The 25,960-nt window shown below is 42.9% G+C and overlaps 1 protein-coding gene and 1 long non-coding RNA gene across 2 annotated transcripts in view; one reads left to right on the forward strand and one right to left on the reverse strand.

The window, feature by feature from the left end:
* Positions 1-878: 878 nt before the first annotated feature.
* Positions 879-25,960, forward strand: part of LOC309342399 — a 157,119-nt gene continuing 132,037 nt past the window's right edge. Inside the window, exon 1 of the long non-coding RNA XR_014156774.1 lies at positions 879-1,219. This is a non-coding gene — a long non-coding RNA (uncharacterized lncRNA). The remainder of the gene's footprint in view (positions 1,220-25,960) is intronic.
* Positions 1,135-20,632, reverse strand: LOC309342220 (cytochrome P450 2J2-like). Its single transcript, XM_081862620.1, has 9 exons — positions 20,375-20,632; positions 14,495-14,651; positions 12,368-12,517; positions 11,867-12,027; positions 10,294-10,470; positions 8,532-8,673; positions 6,680-6,867; positions 5,386-5,527; positions 1,135-2,520 (listed from the first exon to the last, which is right to left on the reverse strand). Exons 1-9 carry the CDS (start codon positions 20,540-20,542, stop codon positions 2,333-2,335), a joined length of 1,473 nt encoding a protein of 490 aa, XP_081718746.1. The 5' UTR covers positions 20,543-20,632; the 3' UTR covers positions 1,135-2,332.

The following is a 25,960-nucleotide window of genomic DNA, read 5'->3' on the forward strand; positions in this document are numbered from 1 at the left end:
AAGGACTGCAATTAGTCCTACAGGAAAAAGCATGGGATAGTATGCAGATGACCAAAAATAGCTTTAGCATGTGTAATGAGACAAGAATCCAATATCTCTATTCAGACCAGGTCTCTCCATAGTTTTCAGTTTAGTAATAAGTTGTCATTTCTCTTTCAAGTCTATTTCTGAAATTCTTTTGTAATAAGACAGCCGCTTTGAGATCTGTACTGAATGTCCCGGGAGACTGAAGTGTTCTTCTACTGGTTTCTCTATCTTGTGATTCCTGATGTCAGATTTATGACCGTTTATCCTTTGGTGTAGGGTTTGGCCTCTTTGTCCAATATAGAGAGCTAGAGGGCACTGCTGGCATTTAATGGCATACACAATGTTAGAAGATGAGCAATTAAATAAGCCTGAGATGGTATGTTTGATGTTGTTGGGTCCAGTGATGGTGTTGTCTGGGTGTATGTGGCAGCAAAGTTGGCATCTGGGTTTATTGCAGACTCTGGTACCAGTGTCCATGTTAAGTCTGGTTGCTGTATTATTGTGGGTGAGGAGTTGTTTAAGATTGGGTGGCTGTCAGTAGGCAATGAAAGGTCTTGCTCCCAGAGCTTGAGAAAGAGAACTGTTCTTGCCTAGGAGAGGCTGTAAATCTCTGATGATGCATTGAACTGTTTTAACTTGGGAGCTGTATGTGATTACTTGTGGTGTTCTGTTATTTTCTCTTTTGGGTCTGACTTGCAGCAAGTTCTCTCTGGGTATCAGTCTGTTTGTTGATCTGTTATTTAACTTCACCAGGCGGGTATTATAGTTCCAAAAAGGTTTGCTGGAGATCTCTTAGGTGAGAAACCCTGTCTGTAGTGTTGGAACAGACACTGTAACATAGAACCTGGCTATGTACAATTGATTGTTTGGTATCTTTGGTATGGTAGCTGAAAGCATGTAGATATGCTTGTTGGTTAGTTGGTTTTCGGCATAAGGTGGTGTCTATGCGTCCATCCTGTATTTTTATAGTAGTGTCTAGAAAATGCATAGATTGCATAGATTGGTTCGTTGTTAGGTTGAGGGTGGGGTGAAAGTTATTGAATGACTGGTGGAAGGTGTCCAGGGTCTGCTGTCCAGATAATAAAAATATTGTCAATGTATCGCAGGTGCAAGAGAGGTAGAAAAGTTTGTTAAGTATTGTTTTTGTTAATTTATTCATCTACTTTAAATATATACTCTTATGAAACTGCAGGTTATTACAATGTTTACAATTTGTCTGTAAATATTCAATAAACCATTTCCATTCTTTTATAAAAAGTTTGTTATCTTGATTTCTTATTTTTCTGGTAAGTTTTGCCATTTCTGCATATTTTATAAGCTTTTGAATCCATTCTTCTTCTGCTGGAACTTCTCCTTCTTTCCATTTGGGGGCATTCTTGCTGCTGTAGTAGCATACATGAATAAGTTTATGTACAATTTGGGAAGTTATGTCCTTCTAATTCCCAAAAGCTTCTGGGGGTTGTTGTTTTTAACAAATGCTATTACAAACATCCTTTTGAATTCATTATATAGCATTTCCCAGTAAGTTTTAACCTTACTACAAGACCACCACATATGATGAAAAGAAGCTTCTTTCTCTTCCAACACTTATTTGATTTAGATTTATACATTTTTGCCAATGTACTTGTTGTCAGATACCATCGATATATCATTTTCATATAATTTTCTCTAAGACCATAACATGATGTAAATATCAGGAAGAACTTTCTGACAGAAAGAGCTATTTGTTAGTGGAATGGACTCCCTCAGGAGGTTGTGGACTCTCATTCATTGGAAGTTTTAAGCAGAGGTTGGATGGCCGCCTGTCATGGATGCTTTAGCTGAGATTCCTGCATTGTAGGGGGTTGGACCAGATGACCCTCAGGGTCCCTTCCAGCACTACAGTTCTTTGGTTCTATGATCAGTATGGAGGGGGTTGAAAGGGGGTGGCCAAATCAGGAGAGAAAAGGCAGTGCAGAAAGAGGAGTGATCTGTGTGTAGGAGAGAGTTGAGGAAAGTGAAGAGGAGGGTGGAGGACAAAAGAGAGTAAGAGTAAGAATGGGGATGCAAAGTAAGTTGCAAAAAGGAGGGAGAAGGAGGCTTGGGGATAGGGATGGAGATGAAAGCAGGGGCATGAAAGGGCCTGAAAAACAGGAGATGGGATGAAGGTGATAATGGGTGCAGAGCAGAGCTGCAAAAAGAAGAGACCTCAGCAGTTGCATGAGATGGGAAGGGGAAGCTCTAGGGGGTTAATGTGTCAGGAATGGCAAAGAGTTTGGCAAGTGGAGGAAGCATGAGTGCAGCCTCCTGTAACTTTCCTATTGTATTACGCCTTGCAGCGGGGAACAGCACAGAGTTTATAAGGATGGGGATGTATTGTACCCCCTGGTATAGACTCCATATTGACTTCTTTAACTCCTTCTGGCAGCTGGAAGCGGAACATTCTCAGCAGGCTGGTCAGTAGGATGAAAATTTCGGTCTTTGCCAGCTGCATTCCCAAACACATGCGAGACCCTGCGGAGGAGACAAGGGGAAGGCAGCAAGTGAGCAATAATTTACTTTCCAGTGTCCATTTCTTTGTACTCTACATAATACAATGGTGAACTAGACATAGTTAGGACAGGGAAATAATCAAGGCTGTTGTCAATTCCCTAGCCTGCTGAGTGCCAACATTTCATAGTTGATTATGAGAGGCAAACTTGGGTCAACTGCCCTGAGCAATAGCGGGATAAGTCACAAACCCAGATTGAAAGAAACTGAAAGAGATGGGAAGAGAGGGAGTAGAGGTTGTAGAAGCTGATTACCTTGTGCTTGCACCCCTGGTTTCGGTGTCAAGGTTTCTGGGTTTCTTTGTTTATTTGGTGCTCGACAGAAAGAGAGCTGCAAGGCTTTTTAAAAAAATACTCATCTGCCTCTGCACAATCCCCAAGGGTGATGTTCTATGAGCTTAATAGTCTTCTTCTATAGTATAGCATTGTGCAAGAAGGTCCAGCACAGGGCTAATCATTTTTTTTATTTAAAAAAAGAAATCATAGTACTCTGAATTCGCTCTTCCCTCCCTCCCTCCCACCCAACAACATAAAATGCTTGGAAGGGTATATTGCTGGGGGGCAGGGACAATAAGGAAAGCGCCATATAATATCTGCAAGTTTAATATTCCAAGGGCAGCTCATAGAATGTCTAGTTGTAGGGTCACAGCTAACCGGGCTGAGACAAAGTCTCTGCCTGAGAGCTGCTGTCAGCCAGAGGTGACACTATAAGACTCAGTAAAAGAACTCTTTGATGTCTTATGGAAAAAGTAGAAAACTCATTATCTCTAAGATGAATTAGGCACTTTAATTTGCCTTTCAACTGTTTCATCATCATAGTCTTAGAATACGATGGGCTTCTAAGTGTAATATGAGAATTATGGCTCAACAAATCCCAGCATTAACAATGCAGTTGAGTGTACATTATGCATCGACCCAGGTAATCAGGACAAAACAAATTCCTTCCAGTAGCACCTTAAAGACCAACTAAGTCAGTTCTTGGTATGAGCTTTCGTGTGCATGCACACTTCTTCAGATACACTGAAACAGAAGTTTCCAGACCCTTCTATATAGTGAGAAGGTGGGGAGGGGTATTACTCAGAAGGGTGGTGGGAATGGGTGATTGGCAGATAGCTGTGATGAGCCTGTTGACGACTCTTAACGACTGCAATAGTGTGTATCTGAAGAAGTGTGCATGCACACGAAAGCTCATACCTAGAACTAACTCAGTTGGTCTTTAAGGTGCTACTGGAAGGAATTTTTTTATTTTGTTTTGACCATGGCAGACCAACACGGCTACCTATCTGTGACTGCAATAGGTCTTACAGGAAAAAGCAAGGGGTGAAAAGGTGAAAAATGGCTTTGTCATTTTTGCATGCACACGAAAGCTCATACCAAGAACTGACTTAGTTGGTCTTTAAGGTGCTACTGGAAGGAATTTGTTTTGTTTTGACTATGGCAGACCAACACGGCTACCTATCTATAACCAGGTAATCAGGCCTATTGTTCTCTGCCAGCCCACCTGAGAAGTTCATTGTAAAAGAGGTCTGAGCTGGTGCTCCAAGCTGAAACTGCATGGCTCTTACAAGCCATTTTTAAGTCTTTATACCCAGTGCTATTTTCCTAGAAAAAGAGGTGCTAAAACTTACCACAAATACCTTTTATAATGGCAATGATGCCCACCTGACAGGTGCTGGAACTGAGTTCCTGTGAGTTCCAGCTGGGAAAAAGCCCTGCTCATACCAATAATTTAGGAACTTTCAGCACTGTAACTAAGTCAAGTTTTACTGCCTGTGCAATGTTTTCTGAATGCTGTGTGGAAAAGAAAAGGACTCTGACCTTTGGAGAGTTTGTATGTGAACCATTATAAACTTACCAAATTTGTGGTCTTTTCCCTCTTCTTTGGAAGAGGGAAATTTTGAAAAGAACTCACAAGGGCATATATTAAAGGTCTAGCACCCTATATTTCCACACTTTACTTTGCTGCATATTTTTTGATTTAAAATATTTGCTGGGGTGTTCTCACCAAAAGAGTACTTGCCCCAAACCTGGATCTTGGAATTCTCCTTTCTATATACCTATTTTTCCCCTGAAAACCAACCAGAAGAACCTGTAAAACCATGCTGTATTATCATACAAAAATGGCTGGCTCATCTTTACTTTAAAACATCATCTACAGCAATTGAATAGGCATACAGTGGTACCTTGGGTTAAATACTTAATTCGTTCTGGAGGTCAGTTCTTAACCTGAAACTGTTCTTAACCTGAAGCACCACTTTAGCTAATGGGGCCTCCTGCTGCCGCCGCGCCGCCAGAGCCCGATTTCTGTTCTTAACCTGAAGCACTATTTCTGGGTTAGCGGAGTGTGTAACCTGAAGCGTATGTAACCCGAGGTACCACTGTAATTATTTGTATAAAAAGGTTAAGAGATGTTTGGAAGTTAGCAATGAGGATGTCTGCTGAATTTCTGCAGGAACAATACTTTACAACACGTGGCAGATGATATTAAACACCCAGCTCCTGACAGATACGGGACAAAAATACTCCTTTGTTCTTTGAAAACGGAAAACTGGCACATACCCCAATCTCCTATAGAGGTCAGGATGAAAGAAGTAGAAAGCAGGGTAATTTCATTGCAGACTCAGTTCTGAGTGTGGTTTCAGACCAGGCTAAATTACATCCCAGGAAAAGATGTAGGGTAGCTTTAGCCTAAACATGCCCAGCAGTGCTACTCCTGCCAGAAGGATGTTATTTCTGCTCTGCCTCCCTTGCTGCTGCTGTTGTCATTTCCTGGAATCTCCCCAATAAGCATGCCTACAAATCACAACATAGCTTGGACATTGGCATTTACCTGCACCAAATGGCAGGTATTCTTCTCTAGCCACATATTGTCCATTCTTGTCCAAAAAATGATTTGGGTTGAACTCTGTTGGCTTCTCCCATCGTGTTGGATCAAGAAGAACAGAACGCAGATCAGGAATAATAGTAGTCCCCTGCAAAGAAGAAACAGTTGAAAAGGAATGCACTCAGAACACTGGATTGTCCTTCACTACCCTAGGGATAATATTTGTGAAATTTAAACTGAATTTAAACTGGGTGGGGTTTTTGTGGGGAGAGTGGCATTTACCAGTGGCCAGATTCATCTCCAACTTTTTTTCCATTTAAAAGCTGCCTGTATGGGCAGGGGAAAGGACTGTCTCGTTCTCTCCATCCGTCATTTAAAAGGGAAGACCCAAAACCAGAGGAAGACTGCTGGTCACCATATTTTCCCCTCCTTGATACATGAATAATAGAATTCTAGAGCTGGAAGGACTCCAAAGGACATCAAGTCCAATCACCTGCGATACAGGAATCTCAACTAAAGCTTAAATTACAGAAGACCATCCAACCTCTGCTTTGAAATCTCCAATGAAGGAAAGTCCACAACAGCTCTGTCAGAACTTGAAGCCATTGGTTTAGGTCCTGCCCTCTAGAGCAGGAGAAAACATGCTTTTTGTATTTTCCATGTGATAGTCCTTCAGATAGTTGAAGATGACTATCATATCTCCTCTCAGTCTCCCTTTCCCCCAGGCTTTAGCATAACTAGCTTCCTCAATCATTCCTCATAAAGCATTCCTCATAAAACTCAGTTGGTCTTTAAGGTGCTACTGGAAGGAATTTTTTTATTTTGTTTTGACCATGGCAGACCAACACGGCTACCTATCTGTAACTCATAAAGCTTAATTTCCATACCCTTTATACTCTTGCTCACCCTCCTCTGCACACGTTCCAGCTTGTCAATATCCTTCTTAAACTGTGGTACCCAGAACTGAACACAGGACTCCACATGTGGTCTGACCAAAGTAGAATAGAGCAGTACTATTATTTCTGGACACTATACTTCTGTTGATGCAGCCTTGTATAGCATTAGCTTTTTTATGCTGCATCACACTGTTGACACTATACGCCTGACAAAAAAAAATAGCACTAGCCAATGGTGAAACAAGTCTGCAGATGGAACTCCTGCTCTTGTGTGGTTTTCTTGCTCTTCGGGTTTTAGACAACACAAGCTCCTGAATGGCTGCCTGCAACACTCAGTACGCTGCAGCCCAGTGATTCTGTTTGTTCTTGGGATACAGGAGTGCAGTTGTATCATGCTTCTATACCTTGGGAATGAGGAAACCACAAATCTTCACATCCTCTGTACATTGCCTGACAACCCCAAAAAGTAAGGCATATTTAAAGCGTTGTGTTTCATGAATCACAGCATTGATGTAGGGCAATTTCTTCTTATCTTGATAGCTGATTGAGTGAACAGAACCTATGACATCTTCTATCTCCTTGTAGGCTTTATCTGAAGAGAATGATAGAAACATATGGTTTATTTTGAATATTGCATTTTTTCCCCAGATGGACATTTATTTCCCATGAACGTATTCCATACGATTCTATGAATAAGTCCCTGTTTCTTACATTTATAGCCCACCTATTCCTCCAAGGAGCTCATGTCAATGTACATGGTTCTTCCCCACTCTAGATCCCAGGGGTGAAAAAGGGGAAAGTGAACCTCCGCTCAGCTGTTTCCCGTTACTAGAGCTGGCTGTAGGGCTATGATCCAAGGCTGTCTGTTTTACACTTAAAAACAAACAAACATATCCTCCACCCCACAATATTTCCTACTTTTTTTCCTTAATCCTCTTTTCCTTACTTGATCTTGGCAAACATCAATCAGAGAAAGGGCTCAGGCACTTATTTCACAGCAGAGGCAATGTTAAGGGAAGCTTTTAATGTTTGATGTATCACAGTATTTTAATATTCTTTTGGAAGCCGCCCAGAGTGGCTGGGGAAACCCAGGCAGATGGGCGGGGTATAAATAGATAAATTATTATTGTTGTTGTTGTTGTTGTTGTTGTTGTTGTTATGGCATCTGCTGCAGACCTCTTGGCCAGTCCTCTGCATGGGATCCAACTGTTAGAGGTTGAGGTCCCTTTGCTCTCCCCCCTAAAATATTTGAGGGGCCCGGACCTCCCAAAGTTGATGGATGTTACCATTCAAATGTGGACTGGGGCTTACTTGCCCCCTAACAATTTATTTGATTTGGCACCCCTGCCTCTTTATATCAAATAAATGAGCTTCTCTCAAAGAGAAAATCACCCGCTAAGCTGTGCAGAGGAAAAGGTGGCTTCATTGGCTATGTGTTAAACTGCCATTTATATTTCAAAAGATTCCAAAGTCCTTTTATTATGGCCAAAGAAAATGCAAAGAGGGAGGGAGGGAGCCCAGCAGAACTCTTCCAAGCTGAATGTTGAGCAAAGGGGAAGAAAGAGAATAAGAAAACAGGTGGCTTGTTACTGAAGTCATAATCTGTGCATTAGTTAACATTTCATATTTGTTGCAGAGTTTTGGAAGGGGTATGGCTTACAGATTGTCATGAAGGAACCTGGACTTCAGGATTCATCACTATACCCCTGGCAAAAACAATGACCTCTTTATGCATCTTTCTCTCCCTTCCTTTGGCCATGCCGTTTCCCAATCTTCAAATTGTCTTCCCTCTATTTGCACAGCTATTCCTCTCCTTCAGAAAAACTTTCACTGACTCACTTAGCTTCATCCACTACCCACAACCGCCTCCTGTTCCAACTTTCTTACACATTCAGACCCTCCATCTCTTCCTGTCCCAGTAATAATAGATTGGAAGCTTCCTATGGGGACAGGGCATTCAGGGCACTTTACATTTCTGCTTCTGTTGACCTTGGTTTTAGGTTCCAGAAACTATGTAGGAAAATGTTGGTGGGAAAAAGGGTTCTTTCTAGATGAGTAAGTCAAAAGCATTTAACTTATTTTGATAACCCTTTGTCTTCCAAAACTTCCATCATAAACTCACTAACTTTTAACTATTTCCGTTCCTTTAAGTTCCTTGTTTTAGACCACATCAGATATCAACGAAACCTTTAAAGAATTACAGTCCACTGTCAAGAGGTCAAGAGAAGCCCAGGCTCCCATAGCTCCCTCTCTCACCTTGGATATCTGGGTGACTTGCCAGGAGGAGAAGCGCCCATTTCAGAGAAATGGTGGTTGTGTCTGACCCTGCTACAAAAAGGTCAAAGATACACTGAGCCATGTTTTCTTCATCATAGTTAGACTCTGGGTCATTCCTGCTCTGATGTTGAAAATAGGGAAGGTGACATGTCATTTACATGCATTACAACCTGTCCTTCAGCACTTATTTTATCTACTTTCACCCACTTATTACCATACCACCAGGAAATGCTTAATAAGGGGTCAAGGGTCCCATCACACCACCTGAAGTGAAAGGGGAAGGTGCCACCACCACTGCCCTGATGCTGCTGCTTCCTCCCTTACTTCTTGCATTGCACAGCAGTGCCTGCAAAGTGACAGCAGCAACAGTGGTATCCAGTAAGATCCTGTGAGATTTTGATGAAATCTCACCGAAGCTGCCACCACTGCCAGCACTGCTTCTTCACCAGTGGTGGACTCCAGCAATTTGGCTCCAGGGACCACACATTCGCTCCATAAGACGCACTTTTTTCCTCTTAAAAAGTAAGGGGAAATGTCTGTGCGTCTTATGGAGCGAATGTGTGGTCCCTGGAGCCAAATTGCCAGAGTGTGGCATGCTCCTGGCTGCTCTTTGGGGGTGGGTGGGTGGGGGAGCCGCGCTGCTCTGTTGGCAGCCTCCACTTCCCCCTGCAGCCCCGGGAAGTTTTGGGAAGAGCAGGCAGGCTGCGCGCAGATGCCCCGCGCTCCTGAGCTGCTCTTTGGGGGTGGGGGTGGGAGCCGCACTGCTCTGCCGGTAGCCTCCACTTCCCCCTGCAGCCCTGGGAAGCTATGGGAGGCTTTGCGTTGGTTTTGCTGAAGCTAGAACAGCAAGAGGGATAGCCGCGCAAACGCTCTTCAACAACATTTGATTCAGAATATATATATATAGATTTGTTTTCCTCCTCTAAATACTAGGTGCAGCTTATGGCCGGGTGCATCTTATAGAGCAAAAAATACAGTAGGTGGTGTGTCAACAGGGATGTCTCCTGTTGGCACTCCACTGCCCAAGGCTGTTAGCAATTTCACCCCTCCCAACCTTCTTTTTAAACCTCATTCGAACAGTTTGTTATAATACTGTTGTTGTTGTTGTTGCTGCTGTTTTAACATAAACATTTTAAAAGCCTTAGCCCCACCCACTAAATTGCTTCATGGATGGATCCGGAACAGGTGGCCCCCAGGGTGGCCTACAGAAAATTGGCCTGAATTGAGAGCCACAGATTGAGGCCACAAGGCACACAGGGGGGATTGTATACATTCCTGCAAAGGATAGCATGAGTTAGAACTATGCACCAACATATCCTCCACTGAAGAAAAGTGAAATAAAAAATGAAACCATTGAATCAGTAGAGCTTTCCTCTTGTCTCTGCCCATGTTTGAATGTGAGATGAACACCAATCCAGAATAATTTATGCACAGAAGCAATGCTCCAAAGGGAAGACCCCTTACTTGACACACACAAATTTCTACTCATTCACACTCACATTTGGGGTTATAGAAATACCTGGCATTTCCTACCCATTTCAATAGATGTTTATGGATGGAAGTCAACCTACTTTAGCAACTAAAATGACTATGAGGGAAATTTGGTGAAACTCGATGTGCTTTTCAGCTGAGATTCAGAATAAAAATATTGGTGTCTTAGCAAGACATTAATATTCACATGTAGGACGGAATATAACAATTCCTTGGATGAGCAGGATTCAGTTTCAAAGCAGGTACTTACTTTTTCCATCTCAAGTAGATAGAAATCAATGAAATCCTGTGGCTCATGCAGAGCCAGATTCTCCTTATGCTTCTCTATCTCCTCCTTTGCAAATGACACTACCATCTCCATGCAGGACAAGGCCTTCTTGTGGGGCCCTGGGAGACGTTTCATGAGCCATGGGAATGCTTCATACAACTAAAGGAAAGATAGCAAAAATGCTGTCATTACCATGAGGAAGCTTGGTCACATGTTTCATGTTTTCGATTAGCACTTTAATAATCTGCATAATCCTTCAGGGCTAGCATATTACTTTGAGTCTAACTGAGAAGAAGGAAGGTGTTTGCAGCTTCTCCTGAATCTCACAACAACTGGTTCTGGGAATTATCCCTAACTGAAAATGTGAAAGAAAAACATTGCTCAATATATTTTCCAGCTCCCAGACTTCATTCCAAAACTGGGAATAATCCCAGGACTCCTCCTGGAACAAGTGAGTGGTCTTTTTGCAAATTCAAGCACAGCCATCCTTTGAAATGTGCACTTCTGCAATTTTTATTATTACTTATTTTATTTATTAAATTCCCCAGTTGCCCTGTCAAATAATGCCCACCTTTCCTCTACAAAAAATCTTTTAAAAACAAAACTTTTCCTTTTTTCCTTTTTTCTGCATTAAAGATCAATTGCATACATTTTCTGAATACCATATATATATATATATATATATATATATATATATATATACACACTTAAACAACAACAACAAAGTTGTACATTTATGTCGTTTGTGACAAGGGAAACAAAGTTCACAACAACAAAACAAAAAACCCCCAAAACTCATATATTCTGACAATAAATCTTAGTGTACAGCTAACTTCCTGTCGTCTCCATACTTCACTTAGTATTTACTAACTTATTGCATAAACATATCCATTCCTTTTATAATAAAGTATTATTTCTCCGATATCCTTATTTCTTGCTTAATATAGCTACAGAGGTTATTCAAAGGCTATGACCGAGTTCAAACTGCAACAACTGTTCTTAAGATATGTTTTAAAAACTTCCTATTTTTCAATACAATGGTACCTCTGGTTACGAATGTAATTCATTCCAGAGGTCTGTTCTTAAGCTGATACCGTTCTTATCCTGAAGCGCACTTTTGCTAATGGCACCTCCCACTGTGCGCACACCTCTGATGCGCGACTTCAACTCGCATCCTGGGGCAAAGTTCACAACCAGGAGCAACTACCTCCGGGTTAGAGGAGTTCATAACCCGAAGCATGCGTAACCAGGAGCATTCATAACCAGAGTTACCACTGTAAATACGTGTTTTGAATTATCTTTCATTTTTCGGTTAATTTGGCTAGCATATTCAACTAATTTTTGTAACCATTCTGACCTGAAAGGGATTTTATCACTCTTCCAATTAGTCGCCATTAGGATTCTTGTGGCGACAGTGGCATATAATTAGATTTAAACCTAATCTATCTTCTCCAACACTCTATCCTCTATCATAATAGATTCCAGAATCTGAATGGGGGCCCTAAGATCCTTGGGAGACATCTCTGGCTCAGTAGGAATGAAAATGTCCACTCACAGAATGCTGGATGCTGCCTTGAAATTTTAGGACAAAATCCATGGCTTCTATCAGCTTCTGGAACCTTTCATCTTCAAGAGCAAACCGGTACCCAAAAGCCACAGCACATATCACGTTGGAGACTGAATTAGTGATGGGCATGGAGGGGTCAAGTGGTTGTCCTGCAAAATAAAGTTATACGAGTGTGAGTTCAGCTGCTCCTGTTCATGCTGAGAGTGGGATTTTATGATGGTCAAGAGAAACCTGCTGTGATCTCCAGCACAATGGGGCAGTGTGTCTCCCAGAAGGTTGGTGGTTCAAGTCCATCCAGGGACAGCTGTGGTCAGAATTCCTGTATTGCAGGGGATTGGACTAGATGACTCTCTGGGTCCCTTCCAAGTCTACCATTCTGTGATTCTAAAGCATATTACATTCCTTTCCAAAATGGACAGAGGCAGTACACATAGATTTCTGCAGACTGGAAAATAAGGAAACCCATCACCATCACCTAGGATCATGTACCCTTTGAACTTGCAATGACCTCCACAAGCTGACGGGCCTCCTCTGCTATTTGGTGCTCCATGCCTTTCTTCCCCAGTCCCAGCTTCCGCATAGTAACCACTCCAAGCCGTCTCTGTTGCTTCCAGACGTGACCATTTGATAATATAATACCTATGGGAAATCACTGAGAAATTATTATTTACAGAAATTAATGTAAATAATTAAGTTGCCAGCCTGGAAGAAACTATGTTCACTGAAGTTCATGTCCTTGAATTTAATAACTACTTGGTCTCTCTGAAGCAAAGAATTAGAAGATGATACAGAACCCGTCTCAGAGTATTATATCTACGATATTGGCATAGCAGAACCTCACTTTCTATTGCCTTTCGTCATTCAGAAATTCATTATTCATTATTGTGTGATAACAGAACAGAAATCAGGTGGTCCCAGTAGTCCCTGCACTTTACAGTATCAGAAAAATGTGAGATCTCCAGATATGTGATATCTACGATGGGGGATTTTGTCTAGCGTTTAAAATTATGGAAAACTCAGGTGATACCTGCAAGTTCAGTCTTTGTTGCACAAACAACCAGTGTTGATAAAGATAAACTGAACTCCTTTTGTGTCATTAGCTATCCCTCCCAGTTTGGTGTCATCTGCAAATTTGATGAGCATCCTCTCAATTCCTCCATCCAAGTCATTTATAAAGACATTGAACAACAACATGCCCAGGTAAGAACCTTGCAGCACCCCCTTGTCCCCCTTTCCAAAGTGATGAGGAACTATTAATGAATTTGGGTTCTGTCAGTCATCCAGCTACAAATCCACCTAACAAGTACCTCATTCATCCCACATTTTAGCAACTTCCTTGCAAGAATATAATGGGGGGGTTTGTCTTTGACTTCTGGGAAATGAAACTGCCAGCGAGCCAATGGAGGAATTTACCGGACCTTACATTCTTGGCAGAGTTTGAGTTCCAACAGATATCAGGGAAATTGAAGTCTCCCTTGACTCTCCTTTTTTGAATGTTTGGTATTTTGTTCTAGGGAGGCAGCATCTAAGTCTTCAGTCTGGTTTGGCAGTCTATAGCAGAGTCCCACAGTAAGGTCACTGATGTTTCCCTCTTATACAGTTTTTACCCATATAGTCTCAATCTACTTTCCTTGCTCAAGGTCTCTTCAACAGGTGTATACTTTGTATTGTTTTTCACTCATATTTAGTTGTTGTTTCTGCACTGTTTTAAAACCGTTTTAACTGTTTTTATATGTCTATATGTTGCTGTGAGACATTCAAGCAGAAGGCAATTGATAAATTAATAAGTGACGATGATGGTGACTGCCCACTGGGTCTACCCTAAGTAGGATTATTGTTCAGTACCACCAAATTTGCCAAGAGAGGTCCGTATAGTAAAAGCTATGGTTTTCCCAGTAGTAATGTATGGAAGTGAGAGCTGGACCATAAAGAAGGCTGATCGACGAAGAATTGATGCTTTTGATGGTATCTGCAGGAGGCCCTCACCCACAGAGTCTGGTTATTGACTAGGTATATAAGGAATGAGATAATCTTTTGAGCATCTTGATCCCAAGTTGTATATGCCTTTATACACCAAAACCAACATCATGAAATTATTCTGTGAGCCACCCCAATATTTTGTGATGAAGGGAGGTATATAAATTTAATAAAGAAAATAAAATAAACCCAATAGCTAATTGGCAGCCAGTGGAAGTCTTTCAACTGTGGCGTAACATGTTGGATGTTTGTGCCCCCATGAGCAGTTGACCCATTGCATTATTCATCAGCTGCAGCTTCTGGACTAATCGCAAGGGCAGTCCCAAAAAACAAACATTGCAGTAATCCAACCTGAAGGTTACTAGTGCATGAATGGCAGTAGTTAGGCTATCCATAAAACACTTGTTAGAGGACTGGGTTGCATCTAGGTAAGTTTTACTCACAGAAGACTCATGGAAATTAATAGACCTTCATTAGCCATGCACATTAATTACAATGGGTCTACTGTAGGACTAGCATTGGCTCCAACAACCCATTTCCTGCACTTAATAGAGAAGCTTTGTTCTGTTTATCCAGACAGTCATTTAAATTTTTCTCTGGGGGAAATACCAGTAGATTGTCTCATTCTTCACTACTCACCCTTTCCTTTTGTGTTAAAGAAAGAAAACACTGGTCGCTCGTCAAATTGTTCAGAGTGGTCAATGAGAGCTTCTTTCACTGCTTGGAATCCAGACAGGACTACAAGGGGCAGATGTCCCGTCCACATGGTGTAAACGTTTCCATATTGCTTTGCCATCTACCATTTGGGTCAAAAGAGAGGAGAAGAACGTTATGTTCAAAGTAAACAGGTAAGTATTTCAACTTAACACATGAGCTCCAGCCTTCCTTACCTCTACAGCTTCTCACAGCTTCTTTTGCCAGCATCTATCTCCCTCCCTCCCTCCCTCCCTCCCTCCCTCCCTCCCTCCCTCCCTTTCCAACCCATTTGTTTTACTCTCTCTTGAACTTTTTGTGCAGGGATGTGGAAACTGGAGCCCACCAGAGACTGTAGAACTGCAACTCCCTGCCCATTGGCCATGATGGTTGGAGCAGATGGGCATTGTAGTCTGGAGGGCACCAGGTTGGCATAAACTGGGCTAGAGCACTGGGTCAGGTTTCTGACCCACGGTGGGTCACAGCAGGAGCATCGCCACCAGACAAATATATGGTAAGGAATTAAAAAGAGGTCACCCAAATATATCTCTGGGGTAGAGATTATTACCAATTTCAGATGTTTTAAAAGTTATGTTCTTATCTGATGGCTGAGTAGTCTTGTATTTTTTGAATTGTTTTCTCTGGAAAAAAATGGCTTATAAATGGATTAAATAAACAAAAAAAAAGAAGAAAAAAAAGAAAAGGAGTGAATTCTTGCGGAGAAGGCAATGGAAAACTACCTGTTTTGATTTTCTCTCTAGCTTAGATTGCTGCAGTGTGTTATACATAGGGCTGCATCTAACAATGGTTCAGAAATTTCAGATAGTGCAGAATTCAGTGGCCAGGTTGCTCATCAGGAGAAGACTGTTTGAGCATATTACACTGATTCTGCTCTGACTGCATTGGCTGCCAATTAGTTTCTGGGCCCAATTAAAAGTATTGGTTTTGATCTACAAAGCCTTAGGATCTCAATACCTCAAGGACTGCCTCTCCCCATATGATCTGATCAGGACCCTGCAATCATCATCTGGGGCTCATCTTTGTGTGCTTCCTCTACAAGAGGTCCAGGGGATGGCAACACAAAAACTGGCATTTTCTGTAGTCTCTCCTTTTTGTGGAATGTTCTCCCAAGGGAGGTTCAGCTGATGCCTTCATTATACACTTTTAGGTGTTTAAGACGAAACTGTTGCTCTTCAACCAGACCTCTTGCTGATTAACATCTTATACCTTTTCAAAATTTGTTTGTGGGAAGGGTTACTGGTTTGTTAGTTTTTTGTTCTTGTTTTTATCGTGTGTTTTATGTATGTTGTATTCTGTTGTTGTTGTTTAGTCATTTAGTCCTGTCCAACTCTTCGTGACCCCATGGACCAGAGCACGCCAGGCACTCCTGTCTTCCACTGCCTCCTGCAGTTTGGTCGAACTCATGCTGGTAGCTTCGAGAACACTGTCCAACCATCTCGTCCTCTGCCATCTCCTTCTCCTTGTGCCCTCAATATGGAGCAGGAACCGGCAAGCCACTCCAGTATCCCTGCCAAGAAAACTCCATAGACAAAGACAACAGGCATGTTGTATTCTGACTTATAGAAAACACCTGAAGGCAGCCTTGTATTGGGAAGTTTTTAACATTTGACGTTGTATTATGTTTTTATATTCTGCTGGAAGCCACACAGAGTGGCTGGGGATACCTAGCCAGATGGGTGGGGTATAAATAATAAAATTATTATTAATTATTATTATTGTTATTAGGTTGTGAACTGCCCTGAGCTGTGGATTAAGGGTGATATTTATAAATTTAATGACTAATAATAGCTACATGTGAGCGACAAGCTACTTCATTTTCTTGGAAAGAGATGATGAGCTCCTACTTCATTGCCAAGAGAACTTTGTGCCCATTAATCTGTTGGAAGGGGGGAGGTTCCCAGCATTCTAGGTCATAGGCAGAATACAATGGAAGAGAAGGAAGACAAATTCCAGAGCTTATTCTAATAAGCTGTTTGATTAGCTCAGCTTTTGTTTTGCAAGATGTGTTTCAGAGATAAGCCTCCTTAATCCAGCAGCTACAAGCAAGGTACACAGTAATAATATTAAAACTAATGTAAAAGGACAAGGTTCTTATTAATATTGAAAGGCACAAAACCATGTAAACCAGGTCAGTTATATTAGAATAATTAGGGCATGGGTAGCTAAGTGAAATCAGCAACATGCCAAAAAGTTGCTGCATTTTCTATATGGCAAGTGTTGAATTGTAAATGGTAGCAAGATCAGCCTGTGAACTTCCTGTCCCAGTGCCATTTCTTTCACAGTGACAGTCAAGGGCAAAGTTTGTAATACGATGCTCTGGGCGAGAACAAAATTTGGCACCCCCAAATAGACCTTCTCAGTTAAGGATCTTCTCAGTTTTGCACACACAACCTCGGTGTCCTCAGTGCTGGACCTCAGTGGAGGCTGAATGATGGGGGCAGAGGCGCTCCTTCAGGTATACTGGGCCGAGGCCATTTAGGGCTTTAAAGGTCAGCACCAACACTTTGAATTGTGCTTGGAAATGTACTGGGAACCAATGTAGGTCTTTAAGGTCTGGTGCAATATGGTCTCAGCTGCCACTCCCAGTCACCAGTCTGGCTGCTGCATTCTGGATTGGTTATAGTTTCTGGGTCACCTTCAAAGGTAGCCCTACGTAGAGTGCATTGCAGTAATCCAAGCAGGAGATAACTAGAGCATGCACCACCCTGGCAAAACAGTCTGCAGGCAGGTAGAGTCTCAGCCTGCGTACCAGGTGGAGATAGGAGACAGCTACCCTGGACACAGAATTGACCTGCATCTCCATGGAAAACTGTTAATCCAAAATGACTCCCAGGCTGAACACCTGGTCTTTCAGGGGCACAGTTACCCCATTCAGGACCAGGGAGTCCCCCACACCTGCTCGCTCCCTGCCCTCCAAAAACAGTACTTCTGTCTTGTCAGGATTTAGCCTCAATCTGTTAGCTGCCATCCAACCTCCAACCAATCTGAGTAGGCTGAAAGCAAAGAGTAAGGTTACCATAACTTCTGTCATAGAGCTTCAGTATGCTGATGACAACGTAGTGTGTGCACACACAGAGGATGACCTCCAAACTATCTTAAATATCTTCACAGAAGCTTACGAAAATCTTGGCCTATCGCTCAACATCCAAAAACCAAAAAAACCAAAGTGCTGCACCAACAAGTACAAAACAACCCCTCTGCAGCACCACAAGTCCAACTCAATGGTGCAATGTTGGAAAATGTTGATCATTTCTCCTACCTGGGCAATTATCTTTCCACAAGGGCTGACATTGATGCCAAAATCCACCATCGCCTGAGCTCTGTGAGTGCAGCTTTCTCCCAGCTGAAGTGTAGAGTGTTTAAGGACCAGGACATTCACAGGGATATCAAAATGCTTGTTTACAAAGCTATTGTACTACCAACCTTACTGCATGCTTGTGAAACATGGGCCACTTATAAATGCCATCTCCAATTCCTCAAAAGATTCCATCAACGGTGTCTCAAAATGTTTTTACACATCACTTGGGAAGACAGGCAAACTAATGCCAGTGTACCGGAAGAAGCAAAGATCACCATTGTCGAAGCAATGATTCTTCAACATCAACTTCATTGGACTGGTCATGTTGTGCAGATGCCTGATTATCATCTTCCAAAGCGACTACTCTATTCTGAACTAAAAAATGGAAAGTGTAATGCCAGTGGTCAACAGAAGAGCCTTAAAGACTCTCTCAAGACAAATCTTAAAAATGTAGTATAAACACTGACAACTGGGGAACAGTGGCCTGCGAGCACTCCAGTTGGAGAACAGCCTTTACCAAAGGTGTCATGGGCTTTGAAGACACTCAAACTCAGGACAAAAGGGAGAAACTTGCTAAGAGGAAGGCACGCTTGGCAAACCCTCGCCATGATCAACTCCCACCCAGAAACCTATGTCCCCATTGTGGAAGGATGTATGGATCCAGAATTGGCTTCCACAGTCACTTACAGACTCACTGTTAAGCCTATGTTCATGGAAGACAAACTTACTTGGCTACAGGTGATGGAAGAAGAAGGAGGAGGAGTTGCTCTTGGTGAGATTATTCCCTGGAGACTAGTGTTTACTTCTGAGATCCATTAAGAATGATTTGCTATTTTATAAAAAGTGTTTCTAGTTTGAGTGACCAATATGAAGATTTTCCAAGGCTTAAGAAATTGAATAGCATATGCAGGTTACTATCTGTTGAAAGATTGCCATGAATGAATGCTGTGGACCTACGTTCCCTGTCATTTTTAAATGCCTTTTCTTAAATGTATCTGTTTGGTGCTGTGGGGTTTAGATATGATGTGCATATGCACCAGAAGTGATAGCTCCAAAAGACTTGAAAAATGCGGGCAAAGATTTTCATGTTAAATCTCTGGTTGGTTATAATCATAAGTGTTATGCGCTTCCTCAGTGTAACAGTATACAACTTACATTTTTTTATTTGTGATTTTTGAATGGACATTTTCATCTTTTATACGGTTTTGTGGTTTTCAGTATTATTAATAATGACCTTTTATATTATTACTATTATTTGTATTGTGGATAGCTTCTGACAAAGGAATGATTTGCTCTAGGAAACAAAGGAAGGTTATCTCTAAAATGCATCCAGCTAAACATACAGTTGGGCTAAATAAACAGTTCATTACAAGATCCACCAGAGCTTGTCTTGGCTGTGTTCAATTGTCCTTGGTGCTTTGCCCCTCTTCTTGCTTACAACACCCACTACATTAAGTGTACCCCCCCCCCCAGAAGTTGATAAACTACAATTTCCATCAGCCCCGGCAAGCACGGCTGATGGCCATGGAAGATGGAAGTTGTGTTCTGCAGTGGCTGGAGGGCCAAAGGTTCTGCACAACTACCCTGGATTATTTACAAGCAGAGGGGATAGACATGCAGAATAACCATCAGAGGTGATTTTAGGGTAGCATGACCGGTTCGGCCACACTGGGTGCCAGTGCCTCAGGTGGCACCACAACAATGATGTACAATGGTACCTCGGGTTACATACGCTTCAGGTTACATACACTTTAGGCTACAGACTCCGCTAACCCAGAAATAGTACCTCGGGTTAAGAATTTTGCTTCAGGATGAGAACAGAAATCGTGCTCCGGTGGCGCGGTGGCAGCAGGAGGCCCCATTAGCTAAAGTGGTGCTTCAGATTAAGAACGGACCTCCGGAACGAATTAAGTACTTAACCCGAGGTACCACTGTATAATGGAGAGCAAGTGGTGAATGGGCAGCGCCAAATTTTAGTGCTGCACAGGGAGCCACTGAAATTCAAGAGCCCCAAATCCTCCTCTTCTTCCATCATCGTTCTATCAAACTTTTATCTGCATGGCAGCTTCTAGGTCTGCCTGTGTATGGCCTATATAACACAGCAGCAGTGGCAGGAATGAACTAATTCAGATTAACAGATTCACAGAATTAATTCCAAAATCTCTGAATTGCTTTTGTTTTGTTTTGTTTGTTTATTAAATTTGTTAGTTACTTTTACTTGCCCTTATTACACCTGAAAGTAGTTTGTAAAAATTCTGGGTGACTTGAAAAGGAATTAAGTTACTTTTGCAATGGAACCTTGGATGATTTTTAATTAAATTCAGTTTTAATTTTAATTCAATGATTTTTAAGTGTAGGAGTTTCATCGCATTTAATTGTGTATTAAATTGTGGCCCTTGCAGTTAGCATTTAAACCCATGGTACTGTTTAAGCTTAAATACCAGAATGGTTGGGGAAAATTGATAAAACAATTATTGACATTAGACTGAGTTATTACTAAGAAGTACCTTAATGAAAGTATCTTCACGAAGCTTCGCCCCGGATTTCCACAAACCTCCAATGAGAGGAAGCGGAAAAGGTCCTGGAGGATATTGCCTGCGTGACCAGAGTTGTTTCAGGAAGTGCAGAATCAGAAGAACCACCAGCACAGCAATCAAAAATGCCCTTATCTCCATCCTTCTCTTTCACCTTGTTTCTTTCTAGGACGCCTGGTTAGATTCAGCTCTCCTTCTTCAAGAGCTTTTTGATTCCTCAGAGACCTTGGCATTTCTCTCTCTCTTTATATACTCCATTACTAAAAGCAATTAAGCAACAAAGGTTCTGACATCCCATCAAATAGCCCTGTAATGAGACCTCGAGGCACGCACCACAGCCGGACTCTATAATCATTCTTATGTGTGTCACTCAAATGTCGGGGGGGGGGGTGTTTAATATGAATTGCAATTAGAATTCTAGGTAGTGTAAGAATGATTTGTGCCACAAACATTCGGGGAAATGCATACCAGACATTCATGAAATTAAAAAAGTATGTGAGAAAAGGCCTGCTGGATCAGACCAATCAGTCCTATTGAGTGCAAGTGCCCATGGGAAGCCCTCAGGCACGACATGAAGGCAATATCCCTCACCCACTATTGTTCTCCAGTATTTGCAGCATCTGATCCTGGAAATCTGGCATTGTCCAAGGGTGCAATGGGAAGCCTGAGCCCCCCCCCCCGCCCACTTGCTGCCTCCTTGTTCACGAGGTGGTTCCCTATTTTTCTCCCTTGAAAAGTACATAGAGCTAAAGGAGGAAGCTGGGACATGTTTTCCCACATCTTCTTTCTGCTCCACATGTACTGGATCCAACTTTGGAAAAGCAAAGTGTGTATGGGCACATTCTCCTTCTCTCCTTCTCCTTTGGTGGTGGGGGGGGGGGCTCATCTGGGAGCCAAGTGCATGGTGCTCATAGGCAGGGGTAGCCAACCTAAGGCCCGGGGGCTGGATGCCTCCCAATTGCCTTCTCAATCTGGCCCGCGGACAGTCCGGGAATCAGCATGTTTTTACATAAGTAGAATATGTCCTTTTATTTAAAATGCATCTCTGGGTTATTTGTCGGGCCTGCCTGGTGTTTTTACATGAGTAGAATGTGTGCTTTTATTTAAAATTCATCTCTGGAGTTATTTGTGGGGCATAGGAATTTGTTCATTCACCCCCCCCCCCCAAATATATATATATATATATAGAGAGAGAGAGAGAGAGAGAGAGAGAGAGAGATGATAGATAGATAGATAGATAGATAGATAGATAGATAGATAGATAGATGATGATAGATAGATAGATAGATAGAGAGAGAGAGAGAGAGAGAGAGAGAGAGAGAGAGAGAGAGAGAGAGAGAGATAGTCTGGCCCACCACACACACACACACACACACACATATATATATATATATATATAGTCTGGCCCACCACATGGTCTGAGGGACGGTGGATCAGCCCACGGTTGCTGACCCCCAAGGTGTCCATGGGCCTAAAAAGGTTTGTAATCCCTCCTGGAAATGGAAGAGAATCATCATGAACGATGTCCATTAGTAACGTATCCTTCACGAACTTGTCTAATATCCCTTTAAAGTCATTTAAATTGGTAGCATCATGGTTGTGTGAATGTTTTCTTTCTTTTTTATTTCCATGGATTTCTCTGCTTCATCTCTCAAATGCTCAGGCAAGTCTGAGGTATCTGTCATATAGCCTTGCTTTTCCAAACCATGCATACAGGCAGGTCTGGCACAGCCTTTAAGTGGGGTGAAGCCATTTCCTCAGATGGTGGAAGCCCCTGTGTTGGCATCCCCATGCCAGTGGCAGAGAAGTAATGCTGGCATAGACAATGATTTTGGATAAGATCTTCATTGAGATCTAGGTGATTTTTGACTGAAATCTCAGCATAAATCACTGAGGTCTTTCCCGTTGTGGACTGGCTGGAGGCAGCAGAGTGGTGGGAGGCACCAGCTGGGGAACCCCTGAGGGAACCCCCAAGGAAAGAAGGCTGAGAGTCAGGGGATTGGTGGTAGGGTGACAATGAGTGGGCAGAGGAAGAAAAGGGAGCAGACGGGGAGGAGGAGGTATCAGCAGCTGAAGAGACAACAGAAGGGGTCTGTGGCAGGGAGCAGTCCAGAATCAGAGGCTGGAAAGAAGGAGGGTCAAGAGGCAGAGATGAAGGAGGCTGCTGAAGAAGCCAGGGGGTCTCACCTTCTTGCTGCAACATTTGCCACACCCTCATCTCCTGCAAGAAGAGGAGAGACGGACTCTCCCACATGGGTAATGTGGGCAACCAAATGGGGTGATTTGCCCTAAAGGGGAGAAATGGAGATCAGACTATTTAAGCCCACTTCGTACCATACTGCACACTCACCTCTTCTCATTTTTTAGTGTGGGCTCTGCTGTTAACTTCTTTGAGGGGACTGAGTATATATATGTACAGTGTGTGTGTGTGTGTGTGTGTGTGTGTGTGTGTATGGGGGGTGACACTAATTGGTCTGTGTAACATCTTTTTTGCCTACTTCACATCATTGAGTGTCATCTGTGTGACTGGAGTGGTGTTTTGTTAGAATTTAGCTCCAGGTGGGTGAGTGGATTTTGGATAATATCTGACTAATATTGAAGCCAGCGTGGTGTTCAGGCCTCTCAGGCGCATCTGGGTCAATGCTCGCAAATGGCGCCACGTTGTGCAAGACAGGTTCAGATACCAAATAAACAGGGAGCATGCAATAAACAGAGAGGAGTTTCCAAGGGCCTTGAGCAGCTGGCAGCTAGCTCAGAAAGATGGGAGAGGTTAAATCCTTCCTTCAATCCATTCACCTCCTGGACCTCATTGGTTTTGGTTAATTTGGTTGAATTATTCCGATTGCAAATTCTATAGTTGTTATATTTTAATAAATATAACCAGTTAGCCACCTTTCTGGTCTTGAGTCTTCTCATTAGGAAGAACTTCCTGACAGTAAGAGCTGTTCGACAGTGGAATTTGCTGCCAAGGAGTGTGGTGTAATCTCCTTCTTTGGAGGTCTTTAAGCAGAGGCTTGACAACCATATGTCAGGAGTGCTCTGATGGTGTTTCCTGCTTGGCAGGGGGTTGGACTCAATGGCCCTTGTGGTCTCTTCCATAGAATCTTCCATATGATTCTATGATTCTATGATTCTATGGGTGTGTTGGCAATTAACCATTAGTACAGTGGTACCTTGGTTCTCAAACTTAATCCATTCCGGGAGTCCATTCGACTCCTGAAACCATTCAAAAACCAAGGAACAGCTTCCAGGTGGCTGCAGGAGCTTCCTGCAGTCAAGCGGAAGCTGTGTTGGACGATCAGCTTTCAAAAAACAGAACACTTACTCCCTGGTTTGTGGCATTCGGGAGCCAAAACGTATGAGTACCAAGGCATTTGAGAACTAAGGTACAACTGTTCTTCAAAAGAACTGGGTATTAGTTATTTAGGAACAGCAGAATGAGGAGAGATAGTTTCAGGAAGCGGAGAAGGAATCTTGATTTCATGTGCCCTGGAGACCAAGATAGGCAGCAGAGCAAAAAGGAGGCATGTTCTGGGCTGCTGCTGCTGTGTGCCCCTCCACTGAATACTAAAGGTTGTATATATGTGTAAAATAAGCCATAATCTTAAAACACTATAGCCTCTGCCATGTCTCAACTCCCAACAGAAACATGACCCTGGGTGGGTGTCTGGAACCCTTGTGGCTGGATGATGAGGAGTGGTGGGAAGATCTAGCTGGAGAACCCTCTATTGAAGCCTCAGAGGAGGCAGGATTAGAGTCAAGGGAGTGGTGGTGGGACAGGTCAGAAGATGAAAGGGCAGCAGAATAGCTGGATGCTGAACAAGCACTGCAGACATAGGTCAGGAAGCTGAGGAGGACGATGAGGGGACAAAGGCTGTGACAGCTCCACAGGAGCCCGCCAATCCTACTGTATTCCATTCCCTTCCTCTGTTTTCTCCAAGGACATGGAGGGCCTTGCATGTAGCAGGGCCAATCGCACAGAGGGCACAGGGGCATCCCTCCCTGACAGAGTTTAAGACTGCTGGAGAAACATCCAGCCAAAGGGGAGACTTAGGGGAAAATAGGAGGCACAGATTGTCAACTGCTTTACTGGGGTTGGTCTTGCCTGTAGGTTTTCTGTTTGTATTCTGTTTCCTTGAATAAAGAATCAACTTCACTGCTCATCCCTGAGTCTCTGTGCTGACCTGCAACAGAACCAGCTCTGACATGCTGGAATCTTGCCTTTGCTCAGCAGAGATTGGGGGACTTGGCACCCAACCTTTGTAGCAACATATATACCACATCTTTGTGAAGGAGGAGTGAATAAATAAGTGCATCTTTTCTGCTTTTAAACAGAACTTTTAATTTAATTGTAAACATAACTTTTAATTTCCAGAGTTCCCTGGGGAAAATTGATAGATTGTTAAAACTCTCTGGGAATTGTAACTCTGTGAGGGGAATAGGGAACCTCTAACAACTCAAAGGTGCTGTGGTCTAAACCACTGAGCCTAGGGCTTGCCGATCAGAAGGTCGCAGTTCAAAGCCCTGTGACGGAGTGAGCTCCTGTTGCTCGGTCCCTGCTCCTGCCAACCTAGCAATTCGAAAGCACATCAAAGTGCAAGTAGATAAATAAGTACCGCTCCGGCGGGAAGGTAAACGGTGTTTCTGTGCGCTGCTCTGGTTTCGCCAGAAGCGGTTTAGTCATGCTGGTCACATGACCCGGAAAAACTGTCTGTGGACGAACGTTGGCTCCCTCAGCCAGTAAAGCGAGATGAGCGCCGCAACCCCAAAGTCGTTTGCGACTTGACTTAACTGTCAGGGGTCCTTTACCTTTACCTTTTAAACAACTCAACACCCTGAAGAAACTACACTTCCTATTATTCTCTGGGGGAATCCATGACTGTTGGTGCAGGTGGTGCCTGGTACTGAACTTGCACTTTATGCAGCTCCTGAACCAACATCCTTCACATGGATAAATAAGGAAGCATTTCCTTCTATGCAGCGGAAACCAAACAGTGTGCACTTGAAGAATAATAAGTTGGTAGCATCAGATAGATAAGAAACCTGGGAATATAATAATTATACTATGATATCTGATGTGAATTAGCCTACAAATATGGCACACAGGTAAACCTTGTTGATTAATGCAATATGGATGACTCAAGACCTAGCAAACCTCTCCAAACACAATGCTAGAGCAGGGTCATTGGCAGGTGCATAATGGCAGTGGCAGGTGAAGGGAGGGCCACAATAATGACACAGGAGACAGGTATTGGGTTGTATTAGGCCACAACGTGATTGATGCAGGAAAGAGTAGGTTTGGCTAAGGCACTGGGCACGTGTCCTGCATCAGGCAGCCCGCCTGCTACCTGATAGTAACCTGTGTTGGGGAGTCACCCCCAATGTGAATTGAATGGCACCATCCCACACAGGCTGCCATTGGGAGAGGTGTTTTGGTCCATTGGTCTCCCAGAGTCACCCCTCCTGGACCCCCCTACCTAGGTACCCCTGTGACCAAGGGTGCAACCCAATGCCTTTTTTTTTGCCAAAGTTGCGCAAACCTACAAGCTGGTCAGTTTG

The sequence above is a fragment of the Podarcis erhardii genome (assembly GCF_964252035.2).
Source record: "Podarcis erhardii genome assembly, chromosome: 5".
Classification (NCBI taxonomy): Eukaryota; Metazoa; Chordata; class Lepidosauria; order Squamata; family Lacertidae; genus Podarcis; species Podarcis erhardii.